The following is a 22,014-nucleotide window of genomic DNA, read 5'->3' on the forward strand; positions in this document are numbered from 1 at the left end:
CGGCTGGGGTGTCACTTTGTTTTTTGTTTTTTTACCCTCTCCATAGCTACAAATATTTCTCCTTGAGCCTCCCAGAGTGACTGAGGGAAAATGAATGACCCTCCCTCCATCATAAATTAGTGATTAGATTTTAGAAGTTACCCTCTGGCGTTTGAAAGGTGAAAGTTGAGGATGAAATCCTGGAGTTGAAAAAAGCCTCAGTTTTTCAGCTGATTTGTAGGGCTGCCCCCAACTAAGAATATTCCTAGTCGACCAATAGTTGTCATTTATGGCCATTAGTCGACTGGTCACCTGCATGTTTATGATATTAATTTAATGATTAAATTATTTATTTGGGTGGGGCAACACAATGGTTTGAGTTGAAGGTGTGAGAAAGAATAGTATCAGTAACATTGTTAACACTGTGCTACATTACAGAGAAATACAAAACCGTACTAATGAACCTTCATTAATATAGGCCTATATTTTATCTACAAGTGCACGTCACACACTGAGCGAGCCGCCTGTTAATGACGCTGTCAGCAAAGCAGTAATGATTGTGCTAAGTGGCTAATGGGCATGTAGCTACTTCCATGTCTCAGATGATACATCGTGTTTGTAGTCGACCAATGAAGATGAGTTTACATATCACCTTGGGTTCATCCTTCACCTTCTCAAAATGATCCCACACTTTGGATTTCCTGCCCGGCATGTTATTAACTAGCCTGTGGAAAAACTGCAGGTACCAGACCTGGAAATTAACGTGACTCCTGTCTGACTGCTGAGCGTGGTCACTTCCTGTTTCTGTCCTTTCAAATTTAATTCCCACATGGTCCAGTCATATAGGGTTTGATTTACTTTGACAGGACGCAGCTCCTGATAGAGTTTCACCTTGGTTTTTTGTTTGTTTATTTGTTTGTTTTTTCTGCAACTAAGCGATCAATGAAATCCTGCCAATTAATGACCTTTCTTGTCAACTAACATTTTGTCGAAATAAATTAGGAACAGTCCCTGAGAGGAAAGGAAGTGGCTCTCAACAATGATTTTAGTAAAGAAAAGACGTATTGAAAATGTAACACAAACATACATCATACAGTTCGCCCTTCTTGAATGTAATACTAATAATTGAAATCAAAATAATCTGCCCTCAAATTATTTGGATCCAATGAGACAAAGTATCTCTTGATCCATAATATCAAGTGTGAAAATGGGGGTTAGTGTATTTGGCTCCCTCTGCTGTACACAGGAATACAGAGCTACAAATTCAACAGCGTATTCAGACTAATCCATTACATTATACAATTCCGAGCGTTTACACATTTTTAAGGCTAATAAACTTTTCACTGCACGTTTATTTGACAGCTTTAGTTCCTAGTCATTTTGCAGTTTCATACAATTAATACAAAATAAACATTTTGCCAAATCAAGTAATAAATTATGACACAATATTGTAGATGAAGCTACCACGCAGTATATAAAGTAATCAAATTTTGCCCCATGAAATCACATTCACACAAGGATATACTTTTATGTCATGTTTGTCAAGCCTGTTGTTTTTGCCTATCCTGGTGCTCGTGCAGAAGAATGAGTGTAAATCTTTATTTAGAGTGACACATCAAAATGGAAGCCCATTTCCGCCACCAATGTTATAAAAAAAAAATCCTGTAAGTTTTTAGAATAAGAAATGAGCTAGTATTTTAAGACGATAACTTACATTTGCAAAAATAATGACTTATCTCAAAATAATGACTTAGTATTTCAAAGTAATGAGTTGGTATCACAAAATACTAACATAATATCTCAAAATAATGACTGTTTAGCAAAATAATGATGTATTTATCTCATAATAATGACATGATATCACTAGTATCTTAAAGATAATGACTTATTTATCTCATAATAATGAGCTAGTATCTCAAAAATAATCACTAGTATCTCAAAACCCATAAGAAACTTTCTCAAAATAATTATTTAATTTATTTAATATCTCAAAGATATTGACAACAGATACTAAGGCATTATTTTTTAGATACTAAGTGATTTAAAAAAAAGTTTGTAAGTTTTTTATAATTGGCTTAGACGATTTTTTTAATCACATAGGAGGGAATGGGCCTCCATATAATCAAATTGGTACTTTTTTTAATTAATATTTTTATTTTATTTTTTTGTGAATTTATTTATTGAAGAAACAAAAGTATATATATATATATATATATATATATATATATATATATATATATATTAAATTGAAAAAGTGGTACAAATCCAGTATCACTGGAGTTTAGTCACTTTAGTTTCTTAAATTATGTTTCATATCCACCTAAAATATTCTGGCATACATACAGTGATAAAACAAATCACAAATTATTCTCGTCCTTCACAGAAAATAAAATAATTTTCAACATGAAGTCTAAATCTTTACATTGTCTCTTTTGTTGAAAATACTGGATGCAATTTTTTTTTTTTAAAGTAAATCTATTTAATATATTATTCATAAAGGATTTCTTCCAAGCTGCTTTGTATCAGTGAATGACTCAATCCGGTCAGGAGGTTTGACCACTCCAGGACACCGTAAGTGACGTGACCACAACATTATCACATGTCGGCGAGAAAGTAGAATCACTGCCTAACGGTAAGTCATCTATAATGATTAATGCAACTTCCATGCATTGTCTAGTTTTAATATTTGTTAGATATGTCAAAGAGTTAAAATAATAATAAAAAATAATAATAATATAGGCCTAGAGCTTTTAAAACCTTTTTAAACATGTATTCAGTGAGAAAATGAGGGCTGTGTAATAACCCAAAAACCATTTTGGTGTGTAGTTCAAAGTTCAAAGTCTGTCGGCGCTAACCGTTGTTTGAGGATACGTTGCTACCTTAAGGTCCAGTGTCTAGGTTTTAGAGGGACTATTAGGTTGAATCCAGTGGTGAGGGCTGCAAATTGCAACCAGCTGAAACGTCTCCCGGTTAGGATTCCTTCACTGTTCAGTGTTCAGGAGGTTTTTACTGTGAGCCGAATTATCCACAGATGTCTCTTCCTTCTCAAAGTAAACGGACCTGTTGATTTAAATCATAAAAACACAGATTAAAGCAGTTTCATGTTATAATTCAGTGTTTTTTCTACGAGGTTTGGCTTGTCGGAGACAGGCTGCTTGTAAATCTGTGCTCACCCTCTTTTCCCCTGATAACTGAAAATGCTCATTGTATTTCTGATCCAGATGTTCAGGAGGTTTTTTACTGGGAGCCGAATTATCTGCAGAGGTCTCTTCCTCTCCAAAACAAACGGATCTGGTGATTTAAACCGGTAAAACACTGAATAAAGCAGTTTCAGGTTACAACTCAGCATTTCTACAAAGCTGTTTGGCATGTCAGAGACCAGCTGCTTACCTAGCACAAGCAATTCTGTGCTCATCTTTTCTCTTTGATAATTTAATTAATTAACACCTTAAGTTTTCTCCTGAAGTATGACATCTTAAGGCTTAATTTCTCCTTAGCTGAACGACTTACATAGTTGCACAGAATCCCTTAAAAGGTTCCCTTAGTCAATGAAAGACATTAACTCATTTACTGCCTTGAAAGAGATTTTACAGTAATTAAAGTTTCCATAAAGATTGTTTGTTTGCTTGGACTCACACTTTCACACTTCTGATGCCTGTTATCATCTCACAAAGTTGGCTTATAGTTGGATAGTGGAAGAAATGGCAGAAGAAAAGAAGACAAGAAAACCTCTTGTGCAGCTGTTGAGGGATTCCTTAAGTGTGAAACCAAGACAAGGAGAAAACCATAAATACTTCATTGAACATTGTTAGGAAATTGTAAGGAGAAGACTTAAGGGTGTTTTTGTGCAACCGATTTATTTGGAGGAAACCTTAACTAGGATCTTAACTTGGTGTTTTGTGCAACCGGCCCCAGACGTTCAGGTGGGTTTTTTTTTTGGTTTTTTGTTTTTTTTTAAGCAGGATGTCTCTCCCTCCTCAGAACAAACAGACCAGGTGATTTAAAGCGGTAAGAACACTGAGTAAAGCTGTTTAATGTTTAATGTTAACGTTTTGATGAGGGATTTGGGACAGTAATATAAAATGGGAACACTCAATTAAGTACAACTATGTTAATTTTAACTTAAGTGCAGTACTTGAGTTCATGTACTTACTCCCTTTCACCACTAACTGTATGTTTGTTATGAGAAGAATAGAGTCATTGTCACGAGCTTGTGGGCTGAAGCCGGTCATGCACAAGAATTTAATTGCATTAGAAGTAACTGGGGTGTGTGTGTATGTGTTTGTTTGTCCCAGTGCTGCCAGTATGGAGGGAGAGGCCATCTCCACCCTGTGTACCCCTGCTCTGGTGGTGGATGTGGACAAAGTGAAGAGAAATGCCCAGAAGATGATCGAACGCTGTCAGAATTTGGGGGTCCAGCTCCGGCCACACATGAAGACACACAAAACCCTGTATGAACACACACACACACACACACACACACACACACACACACACACACACTCCTACAATACATTTATTCAGTCTGTCTAAGACACTGATGAGGTCTGTGTATCTGTGTTCATGTCTAGTGAGTGCGCTGACATAATGACGGGTGGATCACGGAGGTGCATCGTGGTTTCCACGCTGGCAGAGGCCTGTTTCTATGCCGACCACGGGTTTGATGACATCCTCTATGCGTACTCTCTTCCCTTTGATAAGGTCCTTTCAACTCACACACTGTAAACACCAGTTCTGTATGTTGTTATAATTGAAAATGACAAAATTAAGTTAACTCAAACAGTCAGTTTGCATCCTGAAATCAACTTTTTTGAGCGTGCTGTAAATGTACACTGTTGTCCCATAAATCAAGAGGTCTGTTTCATAGAAGACATTTTTACAGCTGGACATAAAAAGTCACGTGTTTAATGATAAAATAAAAAATGGCTGAATTCTATTAAGTGTCTTCAGTTTCAGTTCAGCTGGCACCAGACATCATAGCCCGTTTCCCACTGTACACAGCCGCTGTTAGAGAAAGCTGTCCTTGTGTTTGCTTTTGTTTGTTTTTCTTTTAATACCACTTGTGAACACTGTGTGGCAGTTCCATACAGACAATTTGTTTTTATGTTAATGGGACTACGGATGGAAATTAGCGTCAAGCTACAATCCGGCATCTTTACATGTTTTAACATGTTCATCAATGTGCACTGTCCCTTTCAAATAAACAAATAAATAAATAAATATTTAGATGGGCAGAGAAATGCAGTTTTTTGACCGTGGTCATGGCATCAGGGAAGGAGATAGTGAAGCGGTAATCAATGCGACTAACTAATCTTACTAACCCGTCTGTGACATTGAACGTGACACACCAGGGGGAAAAAAAACAGAAAGGCATGCTCATCTGATGCAGAGGCATCTATGCAGCTATGGTCTACTGGTAATCTGAAAGGGATCTAGGTTAGGAGTATAGCCTATTTTTCGCTGTTTTTTTTTTTTGTGTTTAAAAAACTGCGTACATGTGCTAATTTTGGTGAAAAAGGAGGATATGACATCAGAAAGACGGTGGACTCTTACATCAGACAGACATTGAATTTTGGTTGGAATGAAAATCGGGTTGACGATATTTTAAATGTCTAATGACATTACAATTCCATGTGTGGACGTTGACGTTATTCTTCATACCTTACAACTAAATGTTGTTACTCTCAGTCAAGATGATGATGGCATGAGGCATTTGGAAGACAGTGGATTTTTGTTACTAAACAGCACAACTTTAATCCAACAATATATCAGCGTCAACTATTGCCAGTTTTTTATCTCAAATGGATGTTGGCACTTAACATTCTGACATGAGACTTTGGTCACCTGACATAACAACTGAAATTCAACCAAATATCAACGTCTAATATCTAGGGCTGCCACCTACTAAGAATTTTCCTAGCCGACCAATAGTCATCATTTAGGGCCATTAGTCGACTAGTCACTTGCATGTTTACGATATTAATTTAACTATTAAATTCTATATTTTGGGCGGGGCAACACAATGGTTTGAGTTGAAGGTGTGAGAAAGAATAGTGTCAGTAACATTGTTAACACTGTGCTACATTACAGAGAAATACAAACCGTCCTAATGAACCTTCATTAATATAGGCCTATATTTTATCTACAAGTGCACGTCACACACTGAGCGAGCCGCCTGTTAATGACGCTGTCAGCAAAGCAGTAATGATTGTGCTAAGTGGCTAATGGGCATGTAGCTACTTCCATGTTTCAGATGATACATCGTGTTTGTAGTCGACCAATGAAGATGAGTTTACATATCACCTTGGGTTCATCCTTCACCTTCTCAAAATGATCCCACACTTTGGATTTCCTGCCCGACATGTTATTAACTAGCCTGTGGAATAACCGCAGGTACCAGCCCTGGAAATTAACGTGACTCCTGTCTGACTGCTGAGCGTGGCCACTTCCTGTGTCTGTCCTTTCAAATTAAACTCCCACATGGTCGACTAAGCAAAATTAAATCTTGCCAACTACCATGTGATTGACTGTTAGTGGGCAGCCCTACTAAAGTTGTTGGTAGCCAGCTGGAATTGCACATGCTGGCTCACTTTAAACAGAGCCATCGTTAATGTTATTATTTACATTTTTCCCTGCTGTTTTCCTTCTCTGACAAGTCAAAATGTCTGCTGTGAAAAACGCCTCTGCATAAAAGTAATGGAGAAGTTGCTCACTGCTGCATTTCATTACAACAACTGCAGGTGGTGCTGAAACAGCTTTGTGAAGATCTAAAAAAAAACCCAAAAGATTTAATGACAAATCAAATAACAATTGTTTTGTTTTTATGAATTCTAAAGTCACAGTTGCATAATTTTAAATGTTAAATTGATTTCTTGCATACTAACTGTAACCTTTATATTGACCATATGATAATTAGTATGTAGTACATGTATAATATAAATTAAGTATTGTATGTTATACTATATATTATGTTAAAATATAATTGTATTATAAACTAAAATAGATTTTGGTATTTTACTTACTTACTTTCTTGTGTGACTGAATCAAGTGATCACAATGCAATAAACATTATACTGACATAATTTTTTTGCTTTTTTGACTTGAATCACACTTGCTTATGTCTGAATATGCGTGTGTGTTTATAGGTGGAGCGCTGTGCAGCCCTGTCAGAGCGGCTGGATCTCTTCCAAGTTTTACTGGATCATCCTGACGCTCTGGATCAGCTCAAAAAGAGACCACTGAGAGACGGTCGGCTGTGGCATGTCTGGCTCAAACTGGACTGTGGCAACGGGAGAGGTAAACACGCAACTCATCTTCAGCTGCTGAGCTGCAGAAGTCAACAGCCTGCTGATCTTCTGTTTGCTCTTTGCTGTAGCTGGTTTCCTGCACTCAGACCCTGAGGCGCTCAGGTTGGCTCAGGCCATCGCCAAGACAGAGGGCATGGAGCTGACAGGAGTGTACGCTCACTGTGGGAACAGCTATAACTGCAGAGGAGTGGAGCGGATACAGGCTGTCGCCCAGGAGACCACCGACCTAACTCTGCAGTTCATGGAAAAGTATGGAAAAAAATATAAGACCAGTACAGGCCAGTCATGTAGTGTGTAACCTGCCACAGAGATTGGTTAAAATACATTCAGTGTTTTCTCAGGCACATGAGGCACATTTTTAATATTAATTACATTTGGTTTACTCTCGACCTACATGTACCATTTTACCAGAGTTTTTAAAAGAAGTCAATTGTTTCCTTCTCACACAGATTTACACATCAAGTTTCCTTTTTTTGGCGTGCGCCAGCAATAGCCAAAGGCAGTACGTTTTTGAGTTGTCTGTCCACAGGTCCCACTCTCTAGAACGCAATATCTCAAGAACACCTTCATTAATCTCCTTAAATTTGGCACAAATACCACCTGGGACTCATCGACGAACGGATTAGATTTTGGTGGTCATAGGTCAAAAGTCAAGGTCACTGTGACCTTACCTGTCTCATTCTCGAGAACACAATATTTCAAGAGGACCATGAATTTATTTAAAAATTTTGCACAAACATCACTTGTACTCAACGACGAACTGATTGGAAATTGGTGATCAAGGGTCAAAGTCATTACAACCTTGCATCCTTCTCATTCTCGTGACGGTGACATGTCAAGAAGGCCTTGAAGGAATTTCCTTAAATTTGGCGCAAACATCCACTTGGACTCAAGAAATAAACCGATTAGTTTGTGGTGGTCTCAGGTCAAGGTCAGTGTGAACTTCCATCCGTCTCATTCTCATTATCAAGATATCTCAAGAACACCTTGAGGGATTTTCTCCAAATTTGGCAAAAACATTCACTTGTACTCAAGAAATAAATCGATTAGTGTGTGGTAGTCCATGGTCAAGGTCACAGTGACCTTGAGTCTGTCTAATTCTCATGAATATGGTATCTCAAAAACGCCTCAAGGGAATTTCTTCAGATTTGGCACAAGCATTCACTTGGACTCAAAGATGAACTGATGAGATTGTGATGGTCAAAGATCAAGGTCACTGTGACCTCAAAAAACAATCTTTTGACCATAAATCAAGAATTCATATGTTAATTATGACACAATTTCACACAAATGTCTAATAGGATAAGATGATGAAGTGATGACATTTTTATAAGGTCACCTTCACTGTGACATAAGTTTCGGCAAAAACACTTATCTGGCCATTATTCAAAGTCATATCTCAGGAACAGATGGGGTGACATTTGGTCACATACTAATCTTGGGTGTCCACCTTGAAACTGTGCCGATTGTATAGATCTTCTGTGTGTGAATTATCCATGTTTTCACTGACATGGATGTAAACTGTGAGAGAAACTTGTCTGTTCACGGAGGCATACAACCAAGAGGCAGTAATTCTAATTGTACCATGTGACCCCAGAGGGGCTCTACAAACTGGAGCTTAAAGTAGAGTGAATATTGGACTTGAATGACAATGTTGCATCATGTTTGTTGGTGGATGTGTGGATGTGAACTGTTTGCTAACATGTTGGCCATATTAGTAGTTCAGTGTTGTGTTTGCAGCTTGTTGCACTGCCCCCAAGTGGCCAAAAAATAAAATTAATGCACATTTAAGTTGTGTTACCTTATTGATAGTTACCACTACATCACATTAAGGCCCTAGTGCACTTACAAGTAAATAATCCATTATATTTATGTCTTATGAAATGTTTTCTTGATATGTTCTTTCTGTAAACTTCTCTGGTTTTGTTTTCAGATTGAAGGCTGTCGGTATCACCTGTAAATCCAGCATTGGCTCCACCCCTTCCTGTAGTCACCCAGTCAAAGACATGGGGCGGCTCAGCGAGGTGCATCCTGGAAACTACGGCTTCTATGGTGTGTGTACGGATGTAGCTGTAGTTGTATCAGTGTTAGCAGTTTGGTCATGCTGTCTTTTAATTTAAATTATTATATTGAAAAAAAGACTCAAAACTTTTTTTATGCCTCCACGCCGGCGATATCTGCTGCCGGAGGCATTATGTTTTCAGGTTGTTCGTACGTCCGTACAGCCATACGTCCCATTCTTGTGAACATGATATGTCAGGAACGCCTTAGGGGAATTTTTTCATATTTGACACAAGTGTCCACTTGGACTCGATGAATTGATTGGTTTTTGGTGGTCAAAGGTCAAGGTCACGGTGACCTTGTGTGTCTCATTCTCTAAAATACAATATCTTAAAGCCCCTACAAGGAACTTACATTTTGAGTTGATTTTGGCGACCCTGTGGACAAAAGCGGTAGTGTTTTGCCGGAATGAAGCCTACATTTCCCATGAGCTCTAGTGCGTATTGTCGTAAAGACGCTTACCTGGCTCATGCATGTGTTTGTTTTGGGGATGAATGAAACAACAAGACGGGAAAACTTTGCCCCCGCTTCTATCGAGGGTCCCAGCTCACCTCTGCTGCGCCCCAGCTCCACCTCGGTGCCTCGCCTCTTTATTTCTCGGCACTCGCTGGACCCTGTCGACGCCTGGCTGGTACCTGTCATCGGCCCGGATGAGGTGTTCCAGCCCCGCAGCCCCTGCTCTCCTCGTCCCTGCTGGCGCGGGGTGAATCTGCGCAACCTGCGGCCTCTGGCTCCCCAGACAGCTAACGCCGTGGACCCGCCAGCTCCTGCCAGGATTGGGCTGGTTAATGCTAGATCGCTAGCGACCAAAACATTTATCCTGAAGGATTTCCTGACTTCCTGAGGATTGGATTTTCTCTGTGACTGAGACGTAGCTGACTGTTGGTGAATCCAGTGCTTTCACAGAATTTTTACCCGATAATTGCTGCTATTTTAACTCCCCGCGGACGTCAGGTCAAGGAGAAGGAATAGCGACTATTTATAAGAGTCACTAAATGTAAGCAGCTCGGCAAGATGAAGTGTGCCGTCTGAGTGCCATAAATCGCTTCGTCCTGGAAGCGACCTGCGGCGGACCCGGAGACAGTTTCCTAAAAGTATGTGTAACGACTTGCCTGTCATTAAAGTCGTTTGAGAGGATGAGGTCCTGTATGTTTGTGTGACGCGCTGCTGCTGGTTCATAAGCACGCTGAGTCCAGGAAAGTTTCAATCATTTAATACTTAAAAACATCACAGCTACTTCAGCGGCTTTCAGGTTACACGGCTTTAAGAACACCTTAAATTTTTCAGTCTGATTAGTTTGTGATATCTCAAGAACGCCTTGTGGGAATTTCTTCAAATTTAGCACAAACATTCACTTGGATTCGAGAATAAACTGATTAGATTTTGGAGGTCAACGGTCTGGTCTATGTAACCTCACCTGTCTCATTCTTGTTTGTTTTTTTTCTTTTCCTGTCTACTAGATGTGCAGCAGTCTGTGATTGGTTCATGCACTCTGGACGATGTGGCTGTGAAGGTTTTGACGAGAGTCATCGGACACTGTCCTCACAGGAACCAGCTCCTGATTGACTGTGGATGGACTGGCATCAGGTACCTCCATCATTATTGTTTGCCCTGTTTTGTGGTTGCAGAATGAACTTTACCTCTTTACCGTTCTACGATGATATAATCCTTAATAATGCACTCTCCTTAAGTCTTTTTGACTTAGATCCTCCTCCACCAGAATGCTGAGTTACATTCATTTATAATGTAAAAGTCCCACACTTCGACTAGAGTTTATTTCCCCAGTTCCTTCAACTGGTGATGTTCACTAGCTGGAGCAGATACATTAACCGCATGTTTTATTCACCACTACATTATTGATTTTTATGCTGAAACATCATGTTTTCAGGTTTTACTGTCCCATTCTCATGAGCGTAATATTTTAGGAACTTTTTGAGGGGATGTTTTTCAAACTTGGCACAAACGTCTACTTAAACTCAACAATGAACTGATTAGATTTTGGTTGTCAAAAGACCAAGGTCAGTGTGACCTTGCATCCTTCTCATTACATGAACGCTTCCAGATTTTGCACAAACGTGCACTTGGACTTACAAATGAACTGATTAGACTTTGGTGGTCGAAGGTCACTGTGACCTCACAAAACCTGTTTTCATGCCTCCACGATAGCCATGGCCTGAGGCATTATGTTTTCAGGCTCTCCATCCCTCCATCTCATTCTCGTGTACACAATATCTCGAGAAAGACTTGAGGGAATTTCTTCAAATTTGGTACAAACAGCCACTCTCAAATGAATTGATTTGAATTTGATGGCCAAAGGTCAAGATCACTGTGACCTTGCATTGTTTTCATTTTGTGAACGCAGTATTTCAAGAACGCCTCGTAGGAATTTCTTCAAATTCGGTACAAACAAATTAACTGATTAGAATATAGTGGTCGAAGTTCAAAAGTCAAGGTCACTGTGACATGCTTTTTTTTCCGCCATCTCAAAAATTCTTGCGCTAATCATGACAAAATTTCACACAAATGTCTAATAGGATAAAATAATGTGATGCTGACAATATATATCCAAAAGATCAAAGGTCAACCACACTGTGACATCATAATGTTCTGCAAAAACACTATTCTGGTCATTATTTAACGTCATATCTCAGGAACAGAAGGGGAGACATTTTATCATCGTCTGTGCTGCTGGGGTTAAGATGTGTGTGCATCCATGTTTGGAGTATGTAGTTTCTTTGCACCAACATCCATATTTGAAGCATTTTTTGACTGTCATGGCTTCAACTTTGTGCTCTGTCCTGTTCCTCTGGTAGCCCACCACAAGCTCATTGGTTTTGCTGATATTGAGCTTCACCTCATTGCACCATGTGACAAAGCTCTCTATCAAGGCCACTATAAAAATAGTCTCTGAATGAAGACAGCATGTTTCTTACTGGGAATTATAATTTCCATTTCATATCACCTTATATATTGTTTGAGACTGGACAGATATGGATGTAAACTGCAACTTGACTAGTCATTGGAGGCAAACAACTGTGAGGCAGTAATTCTACTTTAATATCATCATTGCAGCTCTCTATTGTTTCCATATTGTCTTTAAACCTGTTTTTGATCACTGCTCTCAGTCTAGACGGAGCTGGAAAACTTCCCACTGGATATGCTGTGATTGAAGGACACCCAAACCTAAAGTAATGCTACCTACTCTTATCTCTAGTCTCAGTACTACACTTGAGAGTGACTGAAGTTCTGATGAAATACATATTTCTCTCCAGGTTGTTGTCTATGACCCAGGAGCACGGCAGAGTAGAGCCCATGTCGGGACAGCTGGACTACAGTAAATACCCCCTGGGCTCTCTGCTCACTCTGATCCCCTACCATGTGAGTACAGTTCAGTGAGGAGTGAAGTTCAATGCTGTGTGTGTTTTATTGTGTCACTCTCTTGTTTGACCCTAAATCTATTGATTTTTACAGTCGTGTGCAAGTGCAGTGATGCATCCCGTGTACTATGTGCACTCTGAGGGCCGTCTGGTGGGGAAGTGGACACCAACACGTGGCTGGTGAACAGCTCAATCATACATCACCTTGTTAGGATAGCTACATGAACCCTGGAAGAACAACTTCCTGGAGCTACTCCTGCCACCTGTAGTTCATTCCAAAGTATAAATGTAGAGCTATTCCATAATCACGGATTATCTACTTTTTGTACACTTACTCCCCAGTTTGTTTGTTTTTTATCTGAAGCAACATGGGGGAAATAAGGGAAAAAACACATCTGTCTGCTTTTAAATGATTAAATAAATAAATCTTTCTTTCTTTCTTACATCAGTGTCTTTATAATGAGTCAGTATGTCAGTGTGAGTTAGACCAAGACAGCAGGAGACTGTCCATACACAGTTGAATGTAGCCAGACATGCTTCTTTGAACCTTGCTCTTAAAGAAGTATTCATGAATGTTTTAAATATATTTTATTTAGTTTTGTATGCAATATTCAGTCACTAAATGTAATTATTGAAAATGTGGGAGAGGCTTTGCCCACAGTTTGAACTGCAGAAGAACAGCTGCTGGCGTGGATTGATTACTGAACGGGCCTATCAGGCACAGGCTCAGGGGCCCAAAGTGTCAAGGGGTCCCCCTGGTTTTCACCTGCAAAATGTCACTCAAATTAATATGAAATGACCTGAAGGAGACTCGAAATGACCAAAAATGGCATAAAGATTACTTCAAAGAGACACAAAACAAACAACATTACCACAAAGAGATGCAAAGTAACTGCAAAGAGTCACAAAATAACAACAAATAACGCAATGAGACACTCAAAAAAGAGACCCCAAATTACCTAATCATGCCTTTTGTCTCATCATCCGCCCATGGCTGCTTGTGAGTTCATCATGATGTACATTTGTGCAGTCAGGGAGTATAAATATTATATTATTATCTTAGAATTCTGAGCAAAGATTTCATGAGAAATTTTCTGGATTAACAAGAATATGAATTTAAAACTATGAGAAAGGTTTAGTGTCCACCTTTGTTGTTTCAGAAAAACGAGAAATTACAAGATTTTTATCTCTCTCTCTGTCTCTCTCTCTTTTTTTTTAAGAATAGTTCTGTTTGGGGTTTTTTCCTCAAGTGAATACATTATGCCTCCTTTTTTGTTTCCAACCATTGATGGATTAATGAATGGGTGTACCAGTCACAGGCCCAGGGGCCTCTTCTGGTCTTCACCTGCAAATGTCACTTAAATTAACATAACCAGGAAGAGACTCAAAATGACCTCAAAGAGATGCAAAGGAGCTGTGAAGAGACACAAAATATCCTCAAAGAGTCACATAATGCCCAAAGAAGACATATAATTAATTCAGAGACACAAAATGACCAAAAAAAGACTCTTGAAAAAGACACAAAATTAACTCAAACTACAAAACAGAGACACAAAACCATAAAGACATGCAAAAAACAACACAAAGAGGCAAACCACCACAAAGTCTGTGTGTCTTCCTCCAATATAGTAGAGGTGGTGGGGCCTTTTGCATATTTGTGCCCATGGGCCCATTGTCTCATAGCCCACCCATATTCTCAATTTCTATTTCTTATTTTCTCTTTTTTAATAATTGGTCTGCAAACGTTTCTGGCACATTTTTAAATAGGTGTCACTGTGATTAACATTTCAGTAATAACAGTAAAGTATAATGCCACTTATGTATTATTATTATTATTATTATTATTATTATTATTATTATTATTATTATTGTACTGGCTATCATTCATTACCATCATTATCGCTGTTATAATTGATTGAAATCGTATATCTGAAGTCTCAGCAGCCAGTGAACTGCGGTTGTGAAGCACGGTGCGAAGTGCATCTTGGGAAATGTTGTTTTCACGGAAGCTAACGCTCTGATTGGCCACCGTGTGACCTTTTACTTGTCACGTGGTTTAAAAACTTCAGCAGGATGGCGCGGAAAGTTGTCACACCAGCACACAGAGTGGTTCTCAGTTTATGAAAGATTTGTTTACGTTTTTCTCGGACGATACGGACTCATTATCCGGTAAGTTACCGTGGTTTAGACCCGGTTAGCTAACGTTACTGTTACACTTTACTGTGAGATGTTCAGGGAGCTGCCGCAGTCCACGGAGAGACTAATGTAACGTGCAGCACACTGACTGACAGAGAAGAACTAACGTTACATTAAAAGCAGTAAAGGTTATAGAAGCTAAGTGTGTTTGTGTTGTGTTTAAAGCACTGCTGAGTCGTTAGCTTTAAGCTAGCTGCTGTCACACTGTCTGTTGTGTTTCCTTGCAGCGATGATGAGTGTGTTGGAGGTGAAGTTCATCGGTGATGGAGATGCTCTGGAGCACATCGTGGACAAACAGGAGGGTAAGAGCCACACACTCACACACACCTCTCCTGCTTACATAGTTTATGTTGTTTGCAGGTGGCTAACTATCGCTAAGTGGGACTTTTACACATACTGGAGTGTTTTCACTGTGTGGTATTAATACTTTAACTGAAGTAAAGGACCAGAGTATTTCCTCCACCACTGCTGACTGCCCTGTCTGTCTGTGTATGAATATTAAGGTGTGCAGAGCAGCAGTGGGGCCGTTCAGAAGATGGTAAAGTTTAAGGGCTCAGCTGGACGACGGGCCAGAGAGGATGCAGAACATGATGGGGATGAAAATGGAGTCCTTGATGAGCAGAACTACGTCCAAGCTCTGGGAGCAGACAACGCAGAAGGTGAGTGAAGGTCTACCTGTCAGGATTTTTCCACTTCTCTTTGTGTTGTAAGGGTGTTTTTATTGAATTTTATTCAGCCTGCTGCTAAATGATGACTTTGTTCACTCCATTGCATCAACGAGAGTAGACTTAGTTTGTATGCAGTATATTAAAATATATTGTATTTTCACGATTTATCAATGTGGAGCTGTCGCTGCAGCTGCACTTGTGACTGTCTTTCACGTGTTGCTGTTCTTCCGTGCTGTTAGATGTTCTTCTTCATCATTTGGCATTTAACAGCAGACTAGAACACTTATTTAGCAGATTTACAAATCCTAGGATAGCAAAGCAATGACCCACTCTACTCTCCCTATGATTGGTAACTACTCGTTGTTTTCGTTGGTTGGATTGATTAGGTTTAGGCAAGAGGAGTGGGATTTGTTAGGCTTAGGGTAAGGCTAGGGTAAAAACTTAGTTACAGTGATACAGCAGGTTATTTTTCAGAAAACATTACATTAGACATCGGGGGTTATTTTTTACTTGTCTTAACAGAAACCTGCACGAGGCTTTGAAGTTACATTTGGCTGAACACAGAGTTACTTGCCGTGGGCAAGCATTAATGCTGAGTCTTGTATTTCACGTAATACTGCATCGACTGTATCGTCCAGGTGTGTCCAAACTATTTTGAATGGGGTCCAGATCAGATAATGTGGCAATGACTGGTGGCCAGCTGCTTTTTGCATCCATGTGTGTTATTAAAAAAAAAACCAAATCACATACAAATATAAACGCAACCATTTCATTTTTAAGTGAAAAAGTATTCAACTTTACACAGCTCCTGAGAGCGGCGGCCATTGCTCCTGACTTTACGCTTCTTTGCTGTGGCCATGTCTGCTACCAAGCAGGAAATATATGGTCTTAGGTTATTATCATTTGCTTGTTTACCGTGTGTTGTTCCTATTTGGCATATGTCTACAGACTGCATGATAATCTTGCCATCATGGAGTGAATGACAAAAATACTAAGTGATCTTGCTTCATTAACCAAAATATTGTGTTAATCATATAGTATATTTTTGAAAGATGAGCCAAGGGTTATTTAGAATCAGTCTGCAGGCTACAGACCAGCCCAACCCTACCACCTGGTATCTGCGGTACTAAAGAAAAAGGAGTAACATTAAGTCATTAAGAATCCGTTTTCGTGGTGTCCCTGGTTACATCTGACTTACATAATTTTCTTGGTTTTACAGAGGATGAGGAGGGAATGTACAGAATGGCCGGATCTTCCATTTTCACCTTTCAGAAAGCCAAACGTGGGCACAGCATGGCCCAGACTGGTGAGAGCCTCCCACCTCTTTTGTCATACATTCTTGATGTCAGCTGCATTTATCAGACGATGCTTAACTTGGTTTTGTTTTTGTGTTGTTGCAAACAGCAAGTGAGTTGGCTCGGACTCCCGGGAAAAGCGTGACCTTCAGCACGGCCCCCAACACTGAACCCTCGACTCCCACCCGAACAGGACGCAGTGAGTGCAGCACACTGTCTGTTTATCTTTTACATGTCTATCCATCCTGTACATTTACATACAACTAAGTCTGTTGTTTGTCTCTCTGACTAGACTACAGAGGTGAAAGCAGGACACCACAGAGGGTGAGACCTGAAGGGATTTTTTGCTTACTTCTCATTTACACGTCAGATCCTACAAGCTTTTATAATGATGTCGCCATTTTTCTTTAAACTGCAGTGTCAAACATGTTGTTATTTTAGAGTTAACCTCTATTTTCTTTGTGACAGAGCAAGAAGGTTCAGTTTGTCTCCACAACACCCCACAGACTCAGGAAGAGAATAACAAGTGAGTGTTATACGTATGTTACAATTAAAATAGATGGTGGCCAACCAATATTGTGTTGAACGGTAATCTCTAACAAATGGTCATTTTGTGGCTGAAACATTCCTTTAAGATATAAAAAGTCCGACTTTAGCTGAGCTGTTTGATGCTTTCAGCTCCCAGCATGAGGTCGGACAGCGATAGTGAGCTGTCGCCCTCTGACTCTGGGGAAGAGGAGGATGAAGATGGGATGGAGGAAGAGCAGAAAGTAAAGAAAGAGGACAAGGAGAACTCAAAGACTCCAAGAACGCCCAGTAAAGGTTTATCTGCAGCTCTGTACAAGACTCCCGCCAAGAAAAGCAAGACCACGTCTGAAGCCCCCAGTATGATCGAGGAGTACTTTGAAGCCCATGGCAGCTCAAAGGTCTTGACATCAGACCGCACCCTGGAGCGTTTACACACCCCTAAACTCGACAGGGTCAGTATATAACAGCCAGCATTATAAATGTATTTAATGAGCTGCGTTTTTGTGTAACTGAATCCTTATTTTGTGTTTGTAGGAGACGCTGGTCCAGCTCCTAGAAGGAAAACCTTCCTGCTTCTCAAAAGAGATCCAGCAACTCCACAACAGACACAGAAAGCACTTTAGCAAATGGATGTTACAGTTACAGTGAGTGTGGTTTGCACTTTCTTTACATCGTGTCTTTTCTTTTGTGATGTTTGAGAGACGGAAAGTGGGTCTGTGTTTGTTTTGTGTAGGTTGGGATTCAGCGTGCTGGTCTATGGTTTGGGAAGCAAAAAATCTCTGCTGGAGGATTTCCGTGTGTCTCAGTTGGCTCAGGAAGTCCACCTTGTGGTCAACGGGTTCTTCCCCTCCATCACTCTGAAATCAGTCAGTATGCACAGAAGAATCTCTACAACATAAAAAAGCTTTGTTGGTTACAACTTAGATTTAACACCACACACAATACAGTCATATACCACATGCCCTGCTGAAATACCAGGAAGGTATGAAACTAGATATCGTCCAAGCCTAATTCTCATCATACTTTGCTTTCATTGCAGATCTTAAATGCTCTGACATGTGAGGTTCTGGAGCACCAGGGAAGTTTCCGCACCCCCTCAGACCAGATCCAGTTCATCACTCAGACCCTTAAAGACAGTGAGTGTGTCAGTCGGTTGTTTCTGTTCTCTGCCTGTCGTTGAATTCTGTTTAATAATTTAAGCATGTCCTCGCAGGCCCAGATCTCCATGTGTACCTGCTAATCCATAACATCGACGGCCTGATGCTGCGAGGAGAGAAGACCCAGAGTGCACTGGGGCAGCTGGCAGCCCTACCCAACCTGCACTTGGTGGCTTCTTTAGACCACATCAACGCTCCTCTGGGTGGGTGTTTCTAAGTGTGTGTGCTGCTGTGGTTATTACACTGCAATGTATTCTCACAGCTGAATATTTCTTGTGTGTCTCCAGTGTGGGACCAGTTTAAGCAGAGCCAGTTTAACTGGCTGTGGTGGGAGTGTGTGACCTTCAAGCACTATGCAGAGGAAACGTCGTATGAAAACTCGCTCCTGGTGCAGCAGACTGGCGCTCTCGCTCTGTCCTCCCTTACACACGTGCTACGCAGCTTGACGCCCAATGCAAGGTACCACACACACACACACACCTTGATGTAACTAACTGTCAGAGTTGTTAAAGGGCGCCTCCATTATTTTTTGTATTTTTTAGGTTTTTACATCATTCTGTAGCTTCCCAGCAGTTATCCTTATGTATTAACATCTGAAAATTCTTATTTTGGTTGTATGTTTTAGCGTCAAAATGCCCCTAACCCAGGTAGTGATCCATTTTGTGACTGAACTAAGCCTTCTTTTAGAGTTGTGTGTTATCAGTCTTCAAAAATAAGCCTTATTCCTCGTAAGTAACGGCGGTCAGCACTCTCCCAGTTTGGAGAAGCATCACAGCATGAGCACTCACCAGTGTACTGCTGTGGACGCTGCATTAGTTCAGATCTGAAAGTCACACAATAACACAAACAAACTAGAAAAGTGCACCCAGTAGAGTGCAGATCTCGGCCAAGCAGCCCAGATCGCGGCCACTCTTGACAGTTCTGTTAATTCCAGCAGACCCAGCGCAGCGCGTTTCAAAAGCATCCATCAAGTTTTCCTAACAGGCACTGTATGTGAAATATAAATACAATGGAACTATGAGGATGAATGTGTTTTTGTCTTTGATCCATGTTGTTCATAACTGGACTTTAAACAGTATTAACTTTGTCTGTAGGCTACAGCACAACAAAGAAAGAAATAACAACAATAAACACTATTAAAATAGACAAAAAACAAAGTATTTAACCATGCAGTCTACTTACTTACCTGTGGTAGAAGCGCCAGTATCAAGGAAAAATGACCAAATCAACAAAATCTCTAAGTCATAAAATCATGCAGGCAAAACACTCCTGGTGTGGTATGACACCATGCAGCAGACAGAACAAAGCTGGGTCGCAGCAACGACAGCCGTAATGCAGCGCAAGATGGCAGAGATGATAATAAAAAATTGGGGACTAATTTATCTCATATTCTGCCTAACTATAGTGGGATGTAACATATCTGGTATGAAATTTATGTGCTGATGCTCTAGTTCAAAATAAGACCACACCTTTCCATGGTTGTCCGTTTTCGAGCCTTGAAAAAGTCTAAAAAGTGTCCTGTACCAGGTGATTGATCTTGTTTTAGCCAAGACGAATTTCAGAAAACTTGCAGCCCCTGCCAACTGACTAGGAGGAGAAAGGAGTCAGCAGTCAATAGCCCCTTTTACACTGCCAGATTTTCCACGAATGTTGGGCCGTTTTGCCAGCAAGCTGCGAGCTTTTATACACACAGAGGCGGAATGGCGATTTGATCTGAGGTGCCCAACTTTCCGCCTCCTAGGGTAGACATATTGGCGGAACTTTTTAATTTAAACAGACCAAGGCGGCCTTCTGCAACGTGAGGGGCTGTTGAAGACTTGTGGGACTAACAGGAAACAGCTGATAGCAGGAGTTAGCAATCAGCTAGTAGCATGAGGGAAACGCAAACCTGACAGACACTGTAAAGATGAGCAACTGGGGAGAGAAGGAATTGTGCGCCCTCCTTGCCCTTGCAAACGAAGAGGCCATTAACCATCAGATGACTGGGACGATAAAGAACGGGCCAATTTACGAGAGAATCACCACCTGACTAGCCGCGACTTCCCTCCCACGTCACTGTTTACGTCACACGCTGAGCTACACGTTTTGTTACTTGATCACGCCCCCCATTGCCCCGAAAAAGGCGCATTATGTATAAACAAAAGTAGGTAGGCGGCATTTTGCCACACTACCCGATTTTTTTTTTTTTTTTTTTATACTGCCAGTGCTGAAAAAAGACTGATTGGGCTTTCCTGCAAATATGCACAACTCCTATCTAAAAAGGGCTATTGACATTAAAAAACAGTCACAACAGGTTTTTCTAAAATTCCGAATCACCACAACCACAAGATGTTCTTGACCATACAGTCATACATGTACGCACAAAATATGAGGCTGATAGGTCTAGTAGTTTACGAGATAAGCTGCGGGCAGACAGATACACACACTCTTCACAATATCCCCTTTAGGCTTACACCTGGCAGAGATAACTAACAAATCAAGGTAGCGGTAGACCAGCAACTCATGTTCTAAGTAAAATTATTGTTTTTGTCAAAGTAGTCTGATGGCTTTAAAGAGAGCGAAGTAACGGCTTTAGTTCCCTGTTGGAAAAGCCAACCGACATCTACTGTAGGGAATACACTGACACAAATGGAGTCGACCTTTAAATGATTAATGAATTGCTTGAATTCTTCATGGCTCTCTGCTTTTTTTTTTTTTTTTGCAGAGGAATTTTCAAACTTTTGGTGAAATTCCAGCTGGAAAACAAAGACAACCCTTCATACACAGGTGTGCACACACAAACCTTCAAATTGCTGTCCAGATTTCACCCCTAAAATGTGTGTGTTGCTTTGTGAGTATAATTCGTTCCCATCACTGTGTGCAGGATTGTCATTCCAAGATTTCTACCAGCGTTGTCGAGAGGCGTTCTTGGTGAACTCCGACCTCACACTGAGGACTCAGCTGACTGAGTTCAGAGACCACAAACTGATACGGACGCGCAAGGTGGAGTCCTGTTTCACTTTAGAATTCCTAACTCTAATTCAGTGATGAAACTCTCCGCAGCCTCGACTGTCTCACCTACTTTTCTTCCCACTATTCTCCAGGGTGCAGATGGAGTGGAGTGCTTAATCGTTGCGGTGGACGCCAGCACACTGATGGATTTCCTGGAGAACGAAGAGGGTGACTGAGAAGAGAAGGCTTTAGATTTATAGTTCATCCACTGACTTAACCAACAAATAGTTTGGTTGAATCTGTCACTGACATAAAGTCCCTGTTACATCTGATCAAGATGAAGACACGGGCCCAGCTTACAGGCTCTGCACAGTTTAAAATCATGGATTAAATTAGTCAGACATGCCTCATTGTAGCAATGTGACATTCACGTCTTGTGTTTTGATGTAATCACCTTTTCAACCAACATCTGTATAATTAAAATCAACACTTAAAGAGCTAACGAGTTGTTGCAG

The 22,014-nt window shown here is 40.4% G+C and overlaps 2 protein-coding genes across 3 annotated transcripts; both read left to right on the forward strand.

Moving 5' to 3' along the window:
• Positions 1-2,548: 2,548 nt before the first annotated feature.
• Positions 2,549-13,167, forward strand: zgc:162816 (uncharacterized protein LOC571260 homolog). Of its 2 annotated transcripts, XM_049598461.1 has the most exons (11): positions 2,559-2,611; positions 3,201-3,286; positions 4,275-4,430; positions 4,551-4,680; positions 7,125-7,275; positions 7,355-7,535; positions 9,220-9,338; positions 10,808-10,934; positions 12,473-12,535; positions 12,620-12,725; positions 12,819-13,167. In XM_049598461.1, the coding sequence occupies exons 2-11, from the start codon at positions 3,201-3,203 to the stop codon at positions 12,906-12,908; spliced, it is 1,209 nt and encodes a 402-aa protein (XP_049454418.1). In that variant the 5' UTR covers positions 2,559-2,611; the 3' UTR covers positions 12,909-13,167. The 2 variants fall into 2 exon arrangements, with proteins under 2 accessions (XP_049454419.1, XP_049454418.1); XM_049598462.1 differs by lacking the exon at positions 3,201-3,286 and having other exon boundaries at positions 2,549-2,611.
• A 1,617-nt stretch (positions 13,168-14,784) lies between these two features.
• Positions 14,785-22,001, forward strand: orc2 (origin recognition complex, subunit 2). Its single transcript, XM_049598930.1, has 16 exons — positions 14,785-14,893; positions 15,148-15,222; positions 15,424-15,579; positions 16,808-16,894; positions 16,993-17,082; positions 17,176-17,207; positions 17,352-17,409; positions 17,562-17,863; positions 17,946-18,055; positions 18,145-18,277; positions 18,451-18,547; positions 18,625-18,771; positions 18,856-19,027; positions 21,273-21,334; positions 21,432-21,550; positions 21,652-22,001. The coding sequence occupies exons 1-16, from the start codon at positions 14,845-14,847 to the stop codon at positions 21,733-21,735; spliced, it is 1,773 nt and encodes a 590-aa protein (XP_049454887.1). The 5' UTR covers positions 14,785-14,844; the 3' UTR covers positions 21,736-22,001.
• Positions 22,002-22,014: the final 13 nt, after the last annotated feature.

This window comes from Epinephelus fuscoguttatus, linkage group LG15 (genome assembly GCF_011397635.1).
Source record: "Epinephelus fuscoguttatus linkage group LG15, E.fuscoguttatus.final_Chr_v1".
Classification (NCBI taxonomy): domain Eukaryota; kingdom Metazoa; phylum Chordata; class Actinopteri; order Perciformes; family Serranidae; genus Epinephelus; species Epinephelus fuscoguttatus.